Raw genomic sequence first — 17,824 nt, forward strand, 5'->3', positions numbered from 1 at the left:
AACTTTTAAAAGTTTATGTAAAGGGGGCCGGCCCGGTGGCGCACTGGATAGTGCGCCGCTTGGGAAGCGCGGTGGCGCTCCCGTCCGGGGGTTCGGATCCCATGTACAGACCGGTTCCCGCTCACTGGCTGAGCGAGGCGCGGGAGCAATGCCGAGGCTTGCGATCCCGTTGCCGGTCCCTGGTCCGGTACGGGGGCAACACTGAGGGTTGCGATCCGTTGCCGGACACGGAAAAAAGATAAAAGACAAAAAAAAAAAAAAAGAAAGAAAGGCAGAAAGATGTAGTGGGGATTGTACCTTATAAAGAGGTCAGCTCGTGAGCAAATTGTGCATAATCAAAACTGTGAACATCCTTTAAATCATCCTTAAAATACCAGAGTCTGGGCTTTGGAAGCTCAAAATCCTAGACCTTGTCATTACTCTTTGCATTTAGTAGCTTTCCAGACTCCAATTCTGGTGTCTGTAGGACTATGGGTATCCCACAGTATCTGTCTTTTAAATTTGGAAATGCTCTGTTGTTTTGTTAGGATTAACACATCCTTCCTGAGGTGGCTTCAGGGAGTTTCTATTTCTTACCACTATTAGAACACTCTAGCACAGACTCCAGAGATGTTTAGTCAGAAACAACTGCCATCCCAATACAAATTTTTACTACTAAGAAAATTTACAGAATTTCCAGTTACTTTTTTTTCTACTATTAACATGCTTGAATATAAATTTCAATACCAAAAATTATTTAAGTACATTTAAAAAATGATATAAACATATCAGAACAGTGGAAATATCTCTCCCACTGAACTGAGACAGAATTTTAACTCATGGAATAAGTAGAAAAGAAACAGTCATGCACTGCATAATGATGTTTCAGTCAACAATGGACCACACATTTGACTGTGGTCCCATTAGATTATAATGGCTATATACCATATAGCCTACATATATGATAGGCTATACCATCTAGGTTTGTTTAAATACACTCTATTATGTTCACACAATGACTAAATCACCTAATGACGCGTTTCTCAGAATGTAACCCAGTCGTTAAGTGATGCATGACTATAATAGTAATTACTGACCTTCAATTATTCTTATTTTTATTATTTATGAAGAACTTTCTCCAGAGATTTAAGGGACAACAGGATATCAGCAAGATACCAATTTTCTACAGTAAATATTATCACCAAAAAATATTTTTCTACTTACATGGCCTTTTTCTGATAAATATTATTTGTATCATAGTATAGAAAACTAATCAACAAGGAAAAATAATTTTAAAAACAAAAGAGAGTACACATATAAAGAATATAAGAAACCAACAAAGAAGTTGGGTATGTAGGATAATCAGGAAACTAAGTGGCAAAGGAGATTTCACTAAATTACCAGAAGGAAAGAATACCAAAACAAAACTTTTCAACTGTTTCACAGAATCTTGGCATTACAACAGGATCTCTTAGGAGTTTGAATAAAATTCTGGCAATTATTTTCTCTCCAGTGAGTCTAGGCTTTGACTCTGATCATTACACTAGAGGCTGGAATTCTGTTACATTAAAACAAAATTCTGCATAAAGGGATTTCATAATCTCAATACCCTTGAAAATAAATTTTAAAAAGAAATGAGGCTATAAAATAAAAATCCTAACATTTTGTTGAATTAAAATAACAAATTATGTAGTTTGTCTCAAAAAGTTTGCTTTTTATTTATTTATTTTTTTTGCTAGCCAGTACAGGGATAGATCCTAAGACCTTGGTTTTATCAATACCACACTCTAATCAACTGAGTTAACTGGCCAGCTCTCTAAAAACATAAATAATTGTTTAGAAGTTAAAAGAAAAATTTTGACACAGAAGATGGTCTAATGATTGATCACTTTGGTGGCAATGATATTCTGACTATTACACTTAAGCTAAACAGGACTTTATGGATGAGACTGTCACCTCAACTACCAATTGGAATGACAAGAACAAACCTAGACCTGGGAAGCAAATGTGCAAGGTAGTTGGGAGGAGCACTAGTAACTCCTTGAACTTGCTAACTCTTTTCTCAGTCCACCACTAGTCAAGTATTCAGAACTGAGTAAGTAACAAGTGATGGTTGCTCCTATAAGGTGTTCAGGGCCTCTAAACTTGGGATTTCCCTTACCTTTATATGTGAATTCTTGGTGTTCACAAATATAAAACAAGTTTCCTTGTTTTTAACTTTCTCAATGCAGGGTTTACAGAGTTAATTTCATAATATACTAAACCTACCCTATATGTATCTACTAATTCTTAACCCTACATAAATCAAACCATTTTTTAAAGGACAGAATTATTTTCAAAACAAAAGAAATAAGGAAGAACTTATTTAAGAATAAGTCAATGGAAGTAAGATGGCAGAGTTAAAAGAAGATGGACTTCAGAGTCAGACACAACTAATTTGGAAGTCCAGCTCTGTCACTTACTGTGTGCTCTTGAGTAAGTTAGTTTACCTCTTTCTCAGCCTCAGTTCCCTCATCTACAAGATGGATATATTATCTCACACCTAACAGGGTTAAAGTGAGGATTAACAGGATGATAACATATATTATGATGCTGGTATAGATTAAGTTCTCAATCATATACTAATTTCCACCACCCTCCCACCCCATTCACCCCCTAAATCAAGCAGTTCTCCTTCCAGGAATATTACAAGTATATTACAAAACAATTTCTTCAGGTACTCTCATACCTTTTTATATTCCTCTTCTTAGGAAGAAAGGGTACAGATTTTCTGGACTTTATAAATATCTTACTTTGATGAACTTTGCTTCAGAGGAGTTAAGGTACTTGAATTTCTATTTCTCTTACTTTAAAGCCTTAGTTTTGTGTGCTTTTTAATTCCCCTATTAGTCTTTTAACTTATTGATTTAATTTTTTGTTAACCTACCTTATAATTATTTTCTCCTTCAGTCTATTAAATTTTTGATGTTAAATTCTTACTACATCTCAATTATGTACATTCTTTGTTGACTTCTTTCTTTTAGCCATTTTATATTCTAGTTATTATATTTACTCTATATTTTCTTAAAATATAACCTTTTTCTTACTTACGACTATTCTTTAGTCAATATCATACAATGCCAGTACAGCAGCCAGATAATTTAACCTGTAGTTCCACAATGACTCAATTCAGATCAAAAGTTCACTTGTAAGAGATAATAATCATAAAAGATAACTGGATATGTAGTCTTTAATATCCATTCTTATAAATGGTCTGAATATTGTCACTGTATCAAGCCAGATTCCTGGGGACCTGTACACTTGGACTACATTGTTTTGCTGCCCACCACTTTTAAATCAGAGAAATCAACCTTGGCACTACTAACATTTTTAGCCAGATAATTCTTTGTTGTGGGGGGCTGTCCTGTGCATTGTAGGCTGTTCAACAGTACCTCTAGCCTCTACCTAATAGATGCCATCAGCACACTCACCATCCCCAAATTGTGACAACCAAAAATGACTACAGATATTACCATACACCCCCTAGGGAGCAATCTCAACCCCAGCTGAGAAGTGCTTTAAGCTGAATGGGACCTTGGAGTTTTGAAATCAGCTTACATTGAAGAATTACTTAAGAAAATAGCCACATGAAGGAATGGTGTTGAAGACATTATCAACTATTCCTCTTTGTTTTCCACTGTGAGGGCCCATAGGAGAAATTTGTCTCATATCTCAGTGCAAACAGGATGTTGTTTTCTTATGTATGTGTATCCTTAATTAATCATATTTTCACCTTTTCTTGGGCTGTTGGAAAACTCAAAAGCACGTTTACAGTCCATCTTTGAAAACAGTGTAGAACCTACAGCATGAATTTATGTGTACTAAATCTTCCAAATGTCAATTCAATTCATTTTATAATCTTATTTTTTATCCTACAATAATACGTGTTTCTGCATGTAGACACAAACCTTTTTTTGAATGAGATTAGGTATAAATAAATAAATACAATAGATTGTAATCTTCCTCATCAGATCATACGCATTAGTCCAACTTTATCATTCCTCTCCAAATCTTCCTTCTGCTAGACCTAGATCTTCTAGTTTTCCCTTATAAATGCTTAAGTTTACTCTCCCCAGTCAAAGCACATAACTAAGTCCATTTACTTCAGCAAGACATGTCAGACAGATAACAATTAGCATGATGTTTTATAACTACATCCTTCTACATTTATTAAAAGTACATTTACCCAATGACAGGCATGAAATTCTACATGCTGTATGTTCAGCAGGTTGCCCAGGCATAAGCACATCAGCTTGGAGGACAATGGGAGGATAGAGGACCCCTCTGGTTTTGTAACTTTCCCTTTTCCCCACTAAAGCCTATTTTTAATCCATGCCAAGTAGCACTTAAAATTCATCCTGAACGCTGGTGCATGACAGATGATGGGTGACACAGGAGTGGCCCATCTTGTACCAAGTAACAACTACAAAGGGTCCTACTTGGTCCTACACCAGATTATTCAGATTACTTTTGATAGTGCTAGAAGAAAGCATTTTCCTCTCATAACCTTAACATAACCTTTCCAAGACCTCAAACCAAATTGGCAAGGTATGGGTATTAAAAGGTTCATCAAAAAGTGAGTGGATAAACAATTTCTGGTATATTCAAAACTGTTCAGCCAAAAAAAGAAAGTACTACTATTAGCACCCATTCATATAATATGGTGAACCTCAAAAACACTATGCCACAAAAAAGACACGAAAGAATACATATTATATTATTCCATTTATAAGAAATTCTAGGTGAGGCAAAACTAATCTGTGGTGACAGACAGCAGATTGGTGATTGTCTAGGGCCAGAAGAGTGCAAAGGGGCACAAGGGAAGTTTATGGAGAGATGAAAAGTTATTTTGATATCATATCTTAAGATAGTGGTTTCACAGGTTGTACACTTGTCAAAATCACCCAACTATACACTTAAAATAGGTGCAAATGTGATGTTCTTGAACTAATGATGAGAACACCAGACAAACCAAACTGAAGAACATTCTACAAATAATTGACCAGCACTTTTCAAAAATGTCAAGGTCCATAAAATACAAGGAAAGACTGAGGAACTGTCACAAACTAGAAGACACTAAGGAGACATGACAACTAAATGCAATGTGGAATTGTGGAACTGAAAAAGGACACCAGTGAAAAAACTGGTAAAACCCAAATAAAGTCTGTTCATATGAATGCTAATTTCTTAGTTTTGTTAGTTGTGTGATGGTTATGTAATTTTTTAACATTAGGTGAAATTGAATGAATGATACATGAAAACTCTTTACTAATTCTTGCCACTCTTTTAAGTCTAAAATTATCTAGAAATAAAAATTTTTAATGGGTACACTTTGGATGTAAATTTAACTCATTAAAATTGATTTAAAATAAAAAATTAAAACAAAAATAAATCAGAGTTATTAAGAAATAACCCTATCCTCAGCCTGATTCTCCTTTTAAGATCATTAAATAATGTTTATATCAAGAGTGAGATTATACACAAGAACCCAAATCCTCTTTTTTTCAATATTTGAGTCAATAAACCTAGCTGATGAAACACACAACATTCCTCACCTAAAAGAATCACTAAATTTAGAAAGGTTACTAATTAAAATAAAAATCTCAAAATTCTTTTCCTCAAAATCATAATGATAATAACAATAAAATCATTACATGTTCAAATTGCAATGAGACAATGGAATTCACAAAACTTAGAAGTCTACAATAAAAACATTTACTTTCTATAACTCTCACATTTAAGAGTTATGTATTTGAACTCCAAAAACTATGTCATTTCATTTAATATTACTTAAAGAACAGAAAGATAGGGGTAGAAAAACATTCAAAGAAAAATTAAAACTTTTACAACATACCTCCTCCTCTATTTCCATTTTCTTCATCCTACAAAATGAAAAAATACATATCTGTACATGAATACACATTTTTAAACTCTTGTCAAGTCACAGCAAGGTTCAAATTAATTCAAATCAACCTCCCCAAAATGTGCCAATTACAATCTCACTAACAGTGCCTTTTACCAGAGGATGGAGTCTTTAGAGAGAGGTGAAAGCTGTGGGTGAAGCCAATTTAGGGGGAGGACATAAGGAATTCAGTTTTTGACATGTTGAGCATGAGATGGCTAACAGAGACATCCAAGTGGAGCTGTCAAGTAGGCGATTGGATAGATGAGCCCAAAATGTGGAAGAGCACTGGTCATCACTTATAGTCCTATGCTTAAATGTGCCATTAGGGGCATACGACCCAGAACTGTCTATATAAATGGATTTGTTCCACATCACTACATTTTTAAGTTCTTGTACTCAATTTTGAAGTTTACTTATTTGCCTGTTTGGTATCTCATTGTTATCAGGCTGTCTTGCAGCCCTGTTATCTATCTCTAGATGGGAAATAAGTAAAGCAACCTTAAAAAACCAGTATGTGAATACATTTATTCAAACATTTGCTGAGCCTCTACCATATGGCAGCTACCAGGTACCACAGAATGAAAAACAGACATTTGGTGAAGTGCTGATAATTTATTACACAATCTTTGACCTTTACTTTGGCAGCCCAAGTGTTGTTTTTTTCTTCTTCTGGTTATAAGCTCTGTTCTGAGACTAACAAGGTTGTCAGTTAAGTGACACAATAAAGACATTGTTGTATTAACTGCACATTTTCTAAAGGCTATAGAATATTAAATTTTTAAAAAATTCCTTTGAAGTGAATTGATAAAATTTCGTAATTGAAATGGAAAAGATTCCAATAACATATATATTTTCCATGTAAAATTTACAAGGCTGAGACCTATTTGCAAGAACATCTATATTACATAATAGCTTTAATAGCTAAAATTTACTGAGTAATTACCATATGTCACTTCCTGTGCTAAGCGTTTTAGATGTACTGTATCATTTAATCATCACATGACCTGTGAGGAAGGTCTGTTAGGTGACTTATCCAAGGTCACAGAGCTAACAAGAGGCAGAGATGGGACTCAAACCCAATTTCTTTGGACTGCAATGGCTCCAATGTGTTAACAATTATACCTCATATTACATATATGAAATTTAAGTATTGTTCTAATCCAACTCATTTTCTATAACCGGTAGAATATTTTAACAAACTACTTCCTCTGCATACTCTGCCCAGAAAACTCACCACCTTTTTGGATAGTAGAAAAACAGTTACATATTAGAGAAAGTAGAACGAGATCTAAAAGTCTTGAAAAATAGATTTGGAGTTTAGAATAGGTATGATCTTTCAGAGAAGACAAAGTTTCTGTTCTGAACGATGGAAAAATATGTACGAGAAGGAAAAGAATAAAAATGCAAATATAACAATTCTTTTAAGATAGAAAAAAGGCAGGAAGGAAGGGGGAGAGGAAGACAAGAGGGAGAGAGGAATTGCCTTGTGTTTTTTTCAAGTTACTTTAATCATTTCTCTTACCTTATAGGAAAACTGAATTGCAGACTCGGGGGGATAAACAATAAAATGCCTTAATGTAAAACCAAAGCCTTGAGATGTTCTTTTCAACGTGACTGTTTTGGGACCTGGCCAGGAGAATGTTTCATCTTCGGACGGTGATACAGTTTCACTTTCTTCTTTCCCATCTTTATTTTTTGATACCTAAAGTGAAGAGATATTTAAAAGTTTACTACATAACCGAATATATCTTCTCACTTAGAAAAAAAGGTCATATGTAAAAATATAATGCTTGAGAGCAGATATAACTTAATGGAGAAAAAGAACCATAGTCTGATGCACGAATTATATGTATTATAACAAATCATGCCACTGTCAAAAACTAAATTTGTTTCTAGAAAAGGATGCTATGAAAAATTAATCAGAAACAAGAAAAAACTCTTGAAAATTAGAAATACAATGGAAAAAATTTTAAATGCAATAGAAAAAATGAAAGGTAGTACTGAAGAAATCTCATAGTGCACTGAGAACTAAGAAACAGAAACTATGAAAGAAGAGACATGGAATTCTTACTAACAAAGAAGCCTAAAGCTTATCAGACAGTCCAGCAGCAACAAAGGACAAGAGACAATAATAGCAAAGGCCTTCAGGTTCTGAGCACAAAATCAGTTTCCACATAGACAATCCTTCCAATATCCTGGCCTTCCAGTTCTTTCACTTCCTCTCCACCACTTACAGCATTTGCCTGGTCATGACTAAAACCCCTTTATATTCTCAAATCAAGCATCCCACCTAGCATCACCACCTACTCCTTTTCAGTTCATTCTCTCTCATACCCCAACGCTTACAATTCTTCAATCTGGGGCTGACCCTACCACCCTTGCCCTATCCCTCATCACCCCATGTCCTCACTTCCCTCTTAAGTCACTTCAATTCACTCTTTTGCCCTCTCTCACTTTCTCAAAGCAGCCTGACAAAACCTAACCCTACTCTGGGCCTGCACCCACGCAGTCAAACATGAGCAGGGAAAAATAAAAACTAAGTGATGGTTTTCACTTTAAGTTCATGACCACTGACCTCAAAACAGCCTTTAGTGTTGTCAATGATAATACATTTCTCTCCTAGATGACTATTTCATTCTTTCTCCCCCATTCTCCCTACTTTCTATTACACTGAGAAAACAGAAGCAATAAAATGAGAAGTTAATCGCCTGCCACACCTATCCACCTACCAGCAACTGTGCCCCTGTTCTGTCTTCCCTCCTGTTATGATGGGTAAACTGTCTACTCATCTAACACCCCAACACTTGTGTAACTAAGATCCCATCCTCTCTTACTATCAAAAATAAGGTTCCAGCAACTCTTCCCTCTTTCGCATCATCTAGCTCTTTACTCTATCACTCTGTATACACACATTTTGCAATTTCTTTAATCTTAACAACAAAATCCTCTCTTGAGCAGCAAGCCCTCCACAGCTACAACCTTATTTGTCTGCTTCTCTTTAGAGCAAAACTCCTTGAAAGTTGTCTATCCTTGCTCTCTCCAATTCTTTTCCTCCCATTTTCTCTTGAATCCCTTTAATCAGTCTTTTACCTCCATAACACCCTGAAACTGTTCTTGTCAAGGTCACCAATGGCTTCCACACTGTTAAACTGAATGGTCAATTCTCAGTTCTCATCGTTTTTGTTTTTTTTTTCTTTTTTTCCTTTTTGTCTTTTTTTACTGACCAGTAACGGGATCGCAACCCTCGGTGTCGCATCCATACCGGGGACCGACAACGGATCGCAACCCTCAGTGTTGCGCCCGCACCGTGCTCAGCCAGTGAGCAGGAACTGGTCTCCACATGGAATCCGAACCCTCAGCGGGAGCACCGCCGCACTCCCAAGCGACGCACTCTCCAGTGCGCCACCGGGCCGGCCCCTCAGTTCTCATCTTATGTGACCTAACAGTTGGCACAGAGATTACTTTCTCCTTGAAAAATTTTCTTCACTTGACTACTTCCCACACTGATTTTCCTCCTAATCCACAGACTACTTTTTCTTAGTCTCCTTTGCTACTTCTTCATTTGCTAAATTTATGAACTTGGAAGTACCTAGGGCTCAGTTCTTGGACTTCACTATCTATACTCTGTCTTTTTTTTTTTTTTTTTCCTTTTTGTCTCTTTTTTTACTGGCCAGTAACGGGATCGCAACCCTCAGTGTTGCGCCCGCGCCACGCTCAGCCAGTGAGAGGGAACCGGTCACCACATAGGATCCGAACCCTCGGCGGGAGCACCGCCACACTCCCAAGCGGCGCACTCTCCAGTGAGCCACTGGGCCGGCCCTATACTCTGTCTTTTGGTGGTCATTCAGTCTCGTGCATTATTTAATCTATAGTAGATGACACCCAAATTTTTATCTCTAGCCCAGACATTTCCCCAATCTAATAGGTTTCTCAAACTTAAAATGTCTACATTGTTGTTAGGATTCTTGTCTTAAATTACAACTCCACGTTCATCCCAGCAATTTTGGAATGTCACCTTTACCAAATGGCAAATACTTGAATATTCTTGATTTTATTACATTTTTCATTATCTTCCACCAGTGAGTCTATCTACAAGGGTACTTCAAAAAGTTCGTGGATAAAAATAATTAAAAGATAATGTGAATATTTCCATGAACTTTTTGCAGGACTCTAGTATTCCTCCACAATGATTCGCTTCACATGAAGGTGGAAAGATGGCGAAATAATAACATTCCCCAGCCAAACTTGCAGCAGGGTTCTAGGTTCTAGGTTCATGTGACTGAGTTCTAGACAATGGAATGTGAATGAAAGTGACATGCAATATACAATAGTCAACAGTATTTCTATATACTAGCAATAAGCATTTGGAAATTTTAAAAAAATTTTAAATACCATTGAAAATGGCATTAAAGGGTCTGGCTGGTTATGTCATCTGGTTAGAGCACGGTGCTGATAACACCAAGCTCAAAGGTTCAGATACCTGTATTGGGCAGCCGCAAAAAAAGAAGAGAAGAGAAGAGAGGGGAGGGGAGGAGTAAGAGAAGAGAGGAGAAAAATAAACAGGGAAAAATCTCACAAAAAATTTGCAAGACCTGTAAACTGAAATTCCAAAACACTGCTGAGAGATATTAAATAATATCTAAATAAATGGAGAGATATTCCATGTTCATGATTCACAAGAATCAGTATTGTTACAATGTTAGCACTCCCCAAATTGGCCTATAAATCCCAATCAAAATCAATGCAATCCCAATCAAAATCCCAGGAGATTTTTGTGCAGAGGTTGCCATGCTGTTTCTAAAATTCTCTTTAAAATGCAAAGAATGTAAAATAGGCAAAACAACTTTGAAAAAGAACAAAGTTGGTATACTTATACTCCAAGTCTTGAAGACTTATAAAGCTACAGTAATCGAGGCATTATAGTGTTGGCATCAAGATGGACAGATCAATTCATTAAACAGAATAGAGTCCAGCTATAGACTCACTACAGTGTGATGTAGCCATTCTACTTCTAGGTATTTATCCAAGAGAAATGTGAGCAAATGTCAATATTGTAAAAGGACAGTACAAGTACTTGTATACACAAATAGACCTAGAACAACTGGCTATCCATATGCTAGAAAAAGAAAAAAACTTTGATCCATAAGTCATTTCACATACAAAAATTAATTCAAATGATCATAAATCTAAATGTAAAACCTAAAATCTTAAAACTTCTGGAAGAAAACAGAGGAAAAAATCTTTATGAACTCAGATTAGGCTAAGATTTCTTAGACATGACACCAAAGAGCATGATTCATTAAAAAAATAAAATAAAAAGATAATTATGAATGTTCCCAACACAAATAAATGACAAATGATTAAGGTGATAGAAATGCTTTTTTTTATAAAAAGTGACGATGCTTCTAAAATCACATAGAAAGATCTTTACTAAATATTACTGAATGAGAAAAACTAGCTATAAAACAGTATGTTGAGTGCTTAAGCATTTCCTTCCTAAACAATGCTTTCAATTTTTCTGTCTGTTTGAAAATTATCATAATAAAAAGATGGAAAAAGGCAAAAAAAAAAAAAAAAAAAAAAAAAAAAAAAACCCAAAATGATAAATGGGACTTCATCAAAATTTACCACCTCTGCTCTTTGAAAGACACTTCTAAGAGAATGAAAAGGCAAGCCACAGAATGGAGAATAAATATGCAAATGACATATCTGTTAACAGACTTGTATCTGACATATACAAAAAACTCTCAAAATGCAATATAAAAACAACCCAAGGAAGAAATGGGCAGAAATTCAAACACACGTTACCAAAGAATCTATATGGATGGCATAAGCATAAGAAGAGATGTTCAACATTAGTGGTCAATAGGGAAATGAAAACTAAAACCACAATGAGATATCACTACATGCCTATTAGAAGTGCAAAATATAATTAAATATAAGACTAACCATGCCAAGTGTTGGCCAGGATGCAAAGCAACTAGAACTTTTAAACACTTCTAGTGGGAATGTAAAATGGTACGAACACTTTGGAAAACAGCCTGCAGTTTCTTAAAAAGTTAAAACATATACTTATCACATGACCCAGCCATTCTACCCCTAGATAAATACCCAAGAGAAATGGAAAGCATGCGTCAGTATAAAAACTTGTACATAAATATTCACAGCAGCTTTGTTTGTTTCAGCCATAAACTGGAAAACATCCCAAATGTTTCATGGACAGATGAATGGATAAATAAACTGTGATACATCCAAACAACAGACTACTACTTGACAATAAAGTGAAATTAACTATCAATATATGCAGCAATGTGTTGATTATGCCAAGTTGAAGAAACCAGGCAAAAAAAGAGTACCTACTATATGATTCTGTTAATATAAAATCCTAGAGAAATTCTAAAAATTAAACTACTGACTGAAAGCAGATTAGTGGTTGCTTCAGGTGGGTGGAGGGAGGGAGATATTACAAAGAGGCATGAGGAAATTTTTTCAGGGTGGTGGGGCGGTGATGAATATGTTTATCACCTTTACAGTGGTGACGTTTTCATGAGTGTATACATGTGTAAAAACTTATCAAACTGCACAGTTTAACTATGTACAGTTATATGCCAAACATACCTCAAAATAAAAATATTTAAACAACAACAAAAAAGCAGCAATTACCATGAAACTCAAGAAAGTGGTTATTCCAGGGAGGCAGAAGTATGTAAATGAGAAAGCAAGGGGCTGAGATTTGGGAGAAACAACCAAATCACTTCAACAGCATTGGTGATGTAGTTAAGATCCTTGGAGAATATCTTAGGGTTCATTTTATTATGCCATATAATGTCAATATGTATTACATATATTCTTTTGTATGTATCAAACATAAACATAAAAAAGTAAAATGATTCTAGAAGTTAACCTGTAAAAAATAATTTATTAGTCATTGGTTCCCATAAACCCTCATTCTTCAAGAATACAAGATTCTGTTTTGATTTTTACTTCTTTTTATCTGAGAATTTTAATTTTCAGTTTAGCACTGTAGTTAAAAACAGGATTTGGAGTCAGCTGAATCAGGCACTAATCCTGGCTCTGCCATTTGCTGGTTCTATAATAGTGAAAACCTCCCTATGCCTTGGTTCTCTCATCAATAAAATAAAAATAAATGCACTTCTCTCAAAGAATTAATGTATATTAAATGAGAAATGCATGTAAAGACCTGAGTACATACACATTTAATAAGTATTAGCTCCTTCTTTCTCTGCAAGTGCCATGAAATGTATCATCTTCTCTAAATCTCTTTTCAAATTTACTTTTCCTGATAGCTCCTTAAATCACAATATTTCACAACATTTTAACATACTCTTGTGTAAGATGAAATTGGAAAGATGCATAGAAGCAAATAAAGGAGCTCTGGAAAAAACTGGGTTAGCAATCAATAGTATATGAAGAAACTGGATCTTGGATGATCAGCTAACTTCTTTCTCCCTATTTTTAGCTCTTTGATTGAACAAAGACCCTGAAGCCATCCATGGAGACTGTATATCCGAAACTAATTTATCATAAATCCATTGTAGTTGGCCCCCCTCTTCTAGGATTTTGGGGGGCATAAAACCAAACATTAACGTGGAAGATTCAAGCTGAGTACTAAGTGACTGCAAATGTTACCATATGATTAGGTAGAGTTTGTAGGATAAAGGTTATTCCAGGCTTAATTATCCAAACAGTTTAGTTAAGCTTTAAGTAGTAACTGGATCCTTCTTTTGTGATCCAAATGAGAGTATCATTTTATACATGCAGCTCGTGCTCTTGCTCTTCATTCATTCAATAAATATTTATTGAGCACTTACTGTGTACCCAACACTAGTCCACAAAGAGTGGATACAAGGACGAATAAAATATGCATTACAATTTTAGTTCATTTTTGGGGCCGGCCCGGTGGCGCACTGGATAGTGTGCCGCTTGGGAAGCGCGGCGGCGCTCCCGTCCGAGGGTTCGGATCCCACGTACAGACCGGCTCCCGCTCACTGGCTGAGCGAGGCGCGGGAGCAACGCCGAGGCTTGCGATCCCGTCGCCGGTCCCCGGTCCGGTACGGGGGCAACACTGAGGGTTGCGATTCGTTGCCGGCCACGGAAAAAAGACAAAAAAAAAAAAAAAAATTTTAGTTCATTTTTGGGGCCGGCCCGGTGGCGCACTGGATAGTGTGCCGCTTGGGAAGCGCGGCGGCGCTCCCGTCCGAGGGTTCGGATCCCACGTACAGACCGGCTCCCGCTCACTGGCTGAGCGAGGCGCGGGAGCAACGCCGAGGCTTGCGATCCCGTCGCCGGTCCCCGGTCCGGTACGGGGGCAACACTGAGGGTTGCGATTCGTTGCCGGCCACGGAAAAAAGACAAAAAAAAAAAAAAAAAAAAATTTTAGTTCATTTTTTAATTAAGCTTCTCATTTTGAGATAATTATAGATTCACGTGCAGTTTTTAAGAAATAATGCAGAAAGATTTCCTGTAACCTTTACGCAGTTTCCCTCAACAGTAGCATCTTGGAAAACTACAGTATGTCACAACCAGGAAATTGACATAGATACGATCCACTTATCTTATTCAGATTTCCCCAGTTTTACTTCTACTTGTGTGTGTGTGTGTGTTTCCATGTGTGTTGAGTTCTAGGCAGTTTTATTGCATGTGTAGGTTCGTGTACCCACCACCAGTCAAGATACAGAACAGTTCCATCACAAGGGTCTCTTGTACTGCTCTTTCAGAACCACACCCGCTCTCTCCCTCCACCCCTCACCCAGTCCTTAACCCATAGCGACCACTAATCTGTTCTAGATTTTCACCATTTTGTCATTTCAAGAATGTTAAATGGAATCATACAGTCTTGTATGATCCTTGTGGGATTGGCTTTTTTCACTCAGCACAATTCTCTGGAGATTCATCCAGGTCGTTGCATATATCAACAGTTCATTATTTTTTATTGCTGAGTAGTATCCCATGGTATGAACGTACAATATTTTGTTTAACCATTAACCTGCTAAAGGACATCTGAGTTGTTTGCAGGTTTGGGCTATTGTGAATAAACGTGCTATGAACATTCACGTACATGTTTTTGTGTGAACATAGTTTCCATTTCTCTGGGATATATGTCCAAGAGTGTAATTGCTGGGTCAAATGGTGTCTTTGTCTGTTCAGGATGCTATAAATACTATTGACTGAGTGGCTTATAAACAAGAGAAATTTATTTCTCACAGTCTGGAGGAAATCCATGATCAAGGTGCCACCAGATTCAATGTTTGGCAAGGACCCAGTTTCTCATAGACTGCACCTTTTTGCTGTGTCCTCACACAGTGGAAGGACAAGGTAGTTTTCTGGGGCTACTTTTATAGGGGCATTAATCCTATTCATTAGGCTCCTCCCTCATTACCTAATCAGCTCTCAAAGGCCCCACCTCCTAAAAACCTCACCTTGGGGGTTAGACTCTAATTTTTAACACTTTAAAAACTATACCTTTAATTCAACTTATTTCTAGCATATTATGATTTGGTGTCACAGCTTCCAAATATATTCCAGTTTCTTTAAATCACATAGGTAATTCTCTTGGATGATGATTTCATGCTTCAAGTTTCTGAATTGAGCCTGCTATGTCTTGTTTTACTGAGCTCTTCAGTAAAAAATAAGCAATTTCTTTTTTGTTCTCTGCAAACTAATTAAGATTTTTGAATGTGACATATATCAGCTCAGCTGTTCTAATTATTCCACCTGCCCAGAACATCACATTGAAGACACTCTAGGCTCTTACATTATCCCTACAGGAAAAAAAGGGAGGGTTACATTTTTATGTGCCTACAAAGAAAGAGAAGATGAAAAGAAATATACACATGTGCCTTCTTCACTCCTTCTACTTACCCACAGTGCCTTTGATCTGTTGGATTTTATAACAAGGGCAAACTGTAGGCACACAGAGAAGGTCCCAGCAGTCACACATTTCTCCACTGAAGAAGACCGCTAATACCTACGTATCCCTCCACACACGTCTCATTTCTCCACCATGAGCACTGATTCAATGTAACAACAGCATTACGTTGCAAGAAGTCAAGAACTGACTGGAATAATAGCAGTTAAATTCTTGTGGACTATGAACTGTCATTTGATTCCCTTAAAATATTTCATAACAAGGTCATTTGATTGAATAATAACTCAAGGTTAAAAAAAACAAAAACAAAAAAAAGGATAAAAACTAACTCTATAGATACAGCATCTAGACAAAGCAAACTAAAAGAGGGGTGAGAGGAAGTATAAGGGGAAACCACTAATCATAAAACAATAAAGGCAAGAAAAATTTCACATAAGGGAGTGCAAACTGGCATGAGAACTTTTTGGGATAATGGAAATGTTCTAAAAGATTGTGATGAATGTTTCACAACTACATAGACCTGCTATAAACCACTGAAATGTACACTTACAGTGAGTGAATTTTATAGTTTGTAAATTATACTTCAATGAAGATATTAGAGTTTTAAAAAATTTACTCTAATAGGTAAAAAGTACAAAGTCTAAATGTTTGCCAGAGGTGAAAGAGAGAGGGCTATCACAAGAGTAAATGAAGAGAAATATGAAAGAATGCCTGTATTCATGATAAATGTGCCTTAAGGTATCTTTTGTAATTATTTGTACATTAAGTAGAATGGGGTTAGCTTCCAGGAATCATTTGTGATAAAGCAAAAGAAAGCATTTTATATTATGTTCATCTTAAATGATTCTAATATCAATTCCATCATGTATCTAAGATTAGGAGCCCTACCCCTATGGACTCTTTTTTTTTTTTTTCCCCCTTTTTGTCTTTTTTACTGACCGGTAACGGGATCGCAACCCTTGGTGTCGCACCCGTACCAGGGACCGGCAACGGGATCGCAACCCTTGGTGTTGTGCCCGCACCGCGCTCAGCCAGTGAGCGGGAACCGGTCTCCACATGGGATCCGAACCCTCAGCGGAAGCGCCGCCGCACTCCCAAGCGGCGCACTCTCCAGTGCGCCACCGGGCCGGCCCCCTATGGACTCTTTGAAAATATTTTGTTATTCTTTCAATCTTACCACCAGTAATATTAGTAATACCTGTTGTTTAAAGTAAGATTTTTTTTTCTTATTCTAGGACCAGACTTTTTCATGGTTATGCATGCTGAGAAATTACAAGTTACAATGTCACTTGCCAAGAAAACACAAGACAGGATTTGAATGTGTATGCTCATATGTCTTTTCATCTTTTACATAGTTGAACTGTTGAACTATTATGGTTATGACAGTCATCTGGCTTGATATGTTTTCTTTTATAACACTGGAAGATGGAATGCAAGGGGGGAAGAGCAGGGACTCTGGAGCCAGAAGACCTGGGTCTGGATCCTTCACTTAGTAGCTGTGGGCCATGGGCAAGCAAGTTCCTTAACACATCTGTGCCTTGGTTCCCCATCTTTATTATGAGGATCATAATAATAGACCCTACTGCATATGTTAGTAATAAAGATTAAATAAGTTAACATTTGTAAAAAAAACAATACCTTGTACATAATAAGCACTATTTAACTGTTTGTTTTTCAAATTACAGAGGTTACTGCCACATAAAGGTTTATTTAAAAAAGGAATTGTGATAGCTAGCACTTTTCAGATATTCAGTAAAACTATACAAAAATATAGATTTGTCTAAAGGGAACAGCAAAACCTTGAACATCCATAAAACTTTGACCAGATTTTTACATATACAACAAGGCTGATGGAGAAAAAGCCTCACAGTGGTTGAGTAATTTGCCAAAAATATACAGATAGGGCTGGCCAATTAGCTCAGTTGGTTAGAGCATGATGCCCGTAACACCAAGCTCCAGGGTCCGATCTCTGTACTGGCCAGATGCAAAAAAAAAAAAAAAAAAAAAAAAAA

The 17,824-nt window shown here is 36.6% G+C and overlaps 1 protein-coding gene across 1 annotated transcript in view; it reads right to left on the minus strand.

The window, feature by feature from the left end:
• Nucleotides 1–5,861: 5,861 nt before the first annotated feature.
• Nucleotides 5,862–17,824, minus strand: part of ARHGAP21 (Rho GTPase activating protein 21) — a 46,182-nt gene continuing 34,219 nt past the window's right edge. The window contains exons 2-3 of the mRNA XM_008574110.1: nt 7,446–7,625; nt 5,862–5,900 (exon numbers count right to left, since the gene is read on the minus strand). Of these exons, the coding sequence (XP_008572332.1) occupies nt 5,862–5,900; nt 7,446–7,625 (219 nt within the window). The remainder of the gene's footprint in view (nt 5,901–7,445; nt 7,626–17,824) is intronic.

This window comes from Galeopterus variegatus, unplaced genomic scaffold, assembly GCF_000696425.1.
Source record: "Galeopterus variegatus unplaced genomic scaffold, G_variegatus-3.0.2 Scaffold998, whole genome shotgun sequence".
NCBI classification, from domain to species: Eukaryota; Metazoa; Chordata; class Mammalia; order Dermoptera; family Cynocephalidae; genus Galeopterus; species Galeopterus variegatus.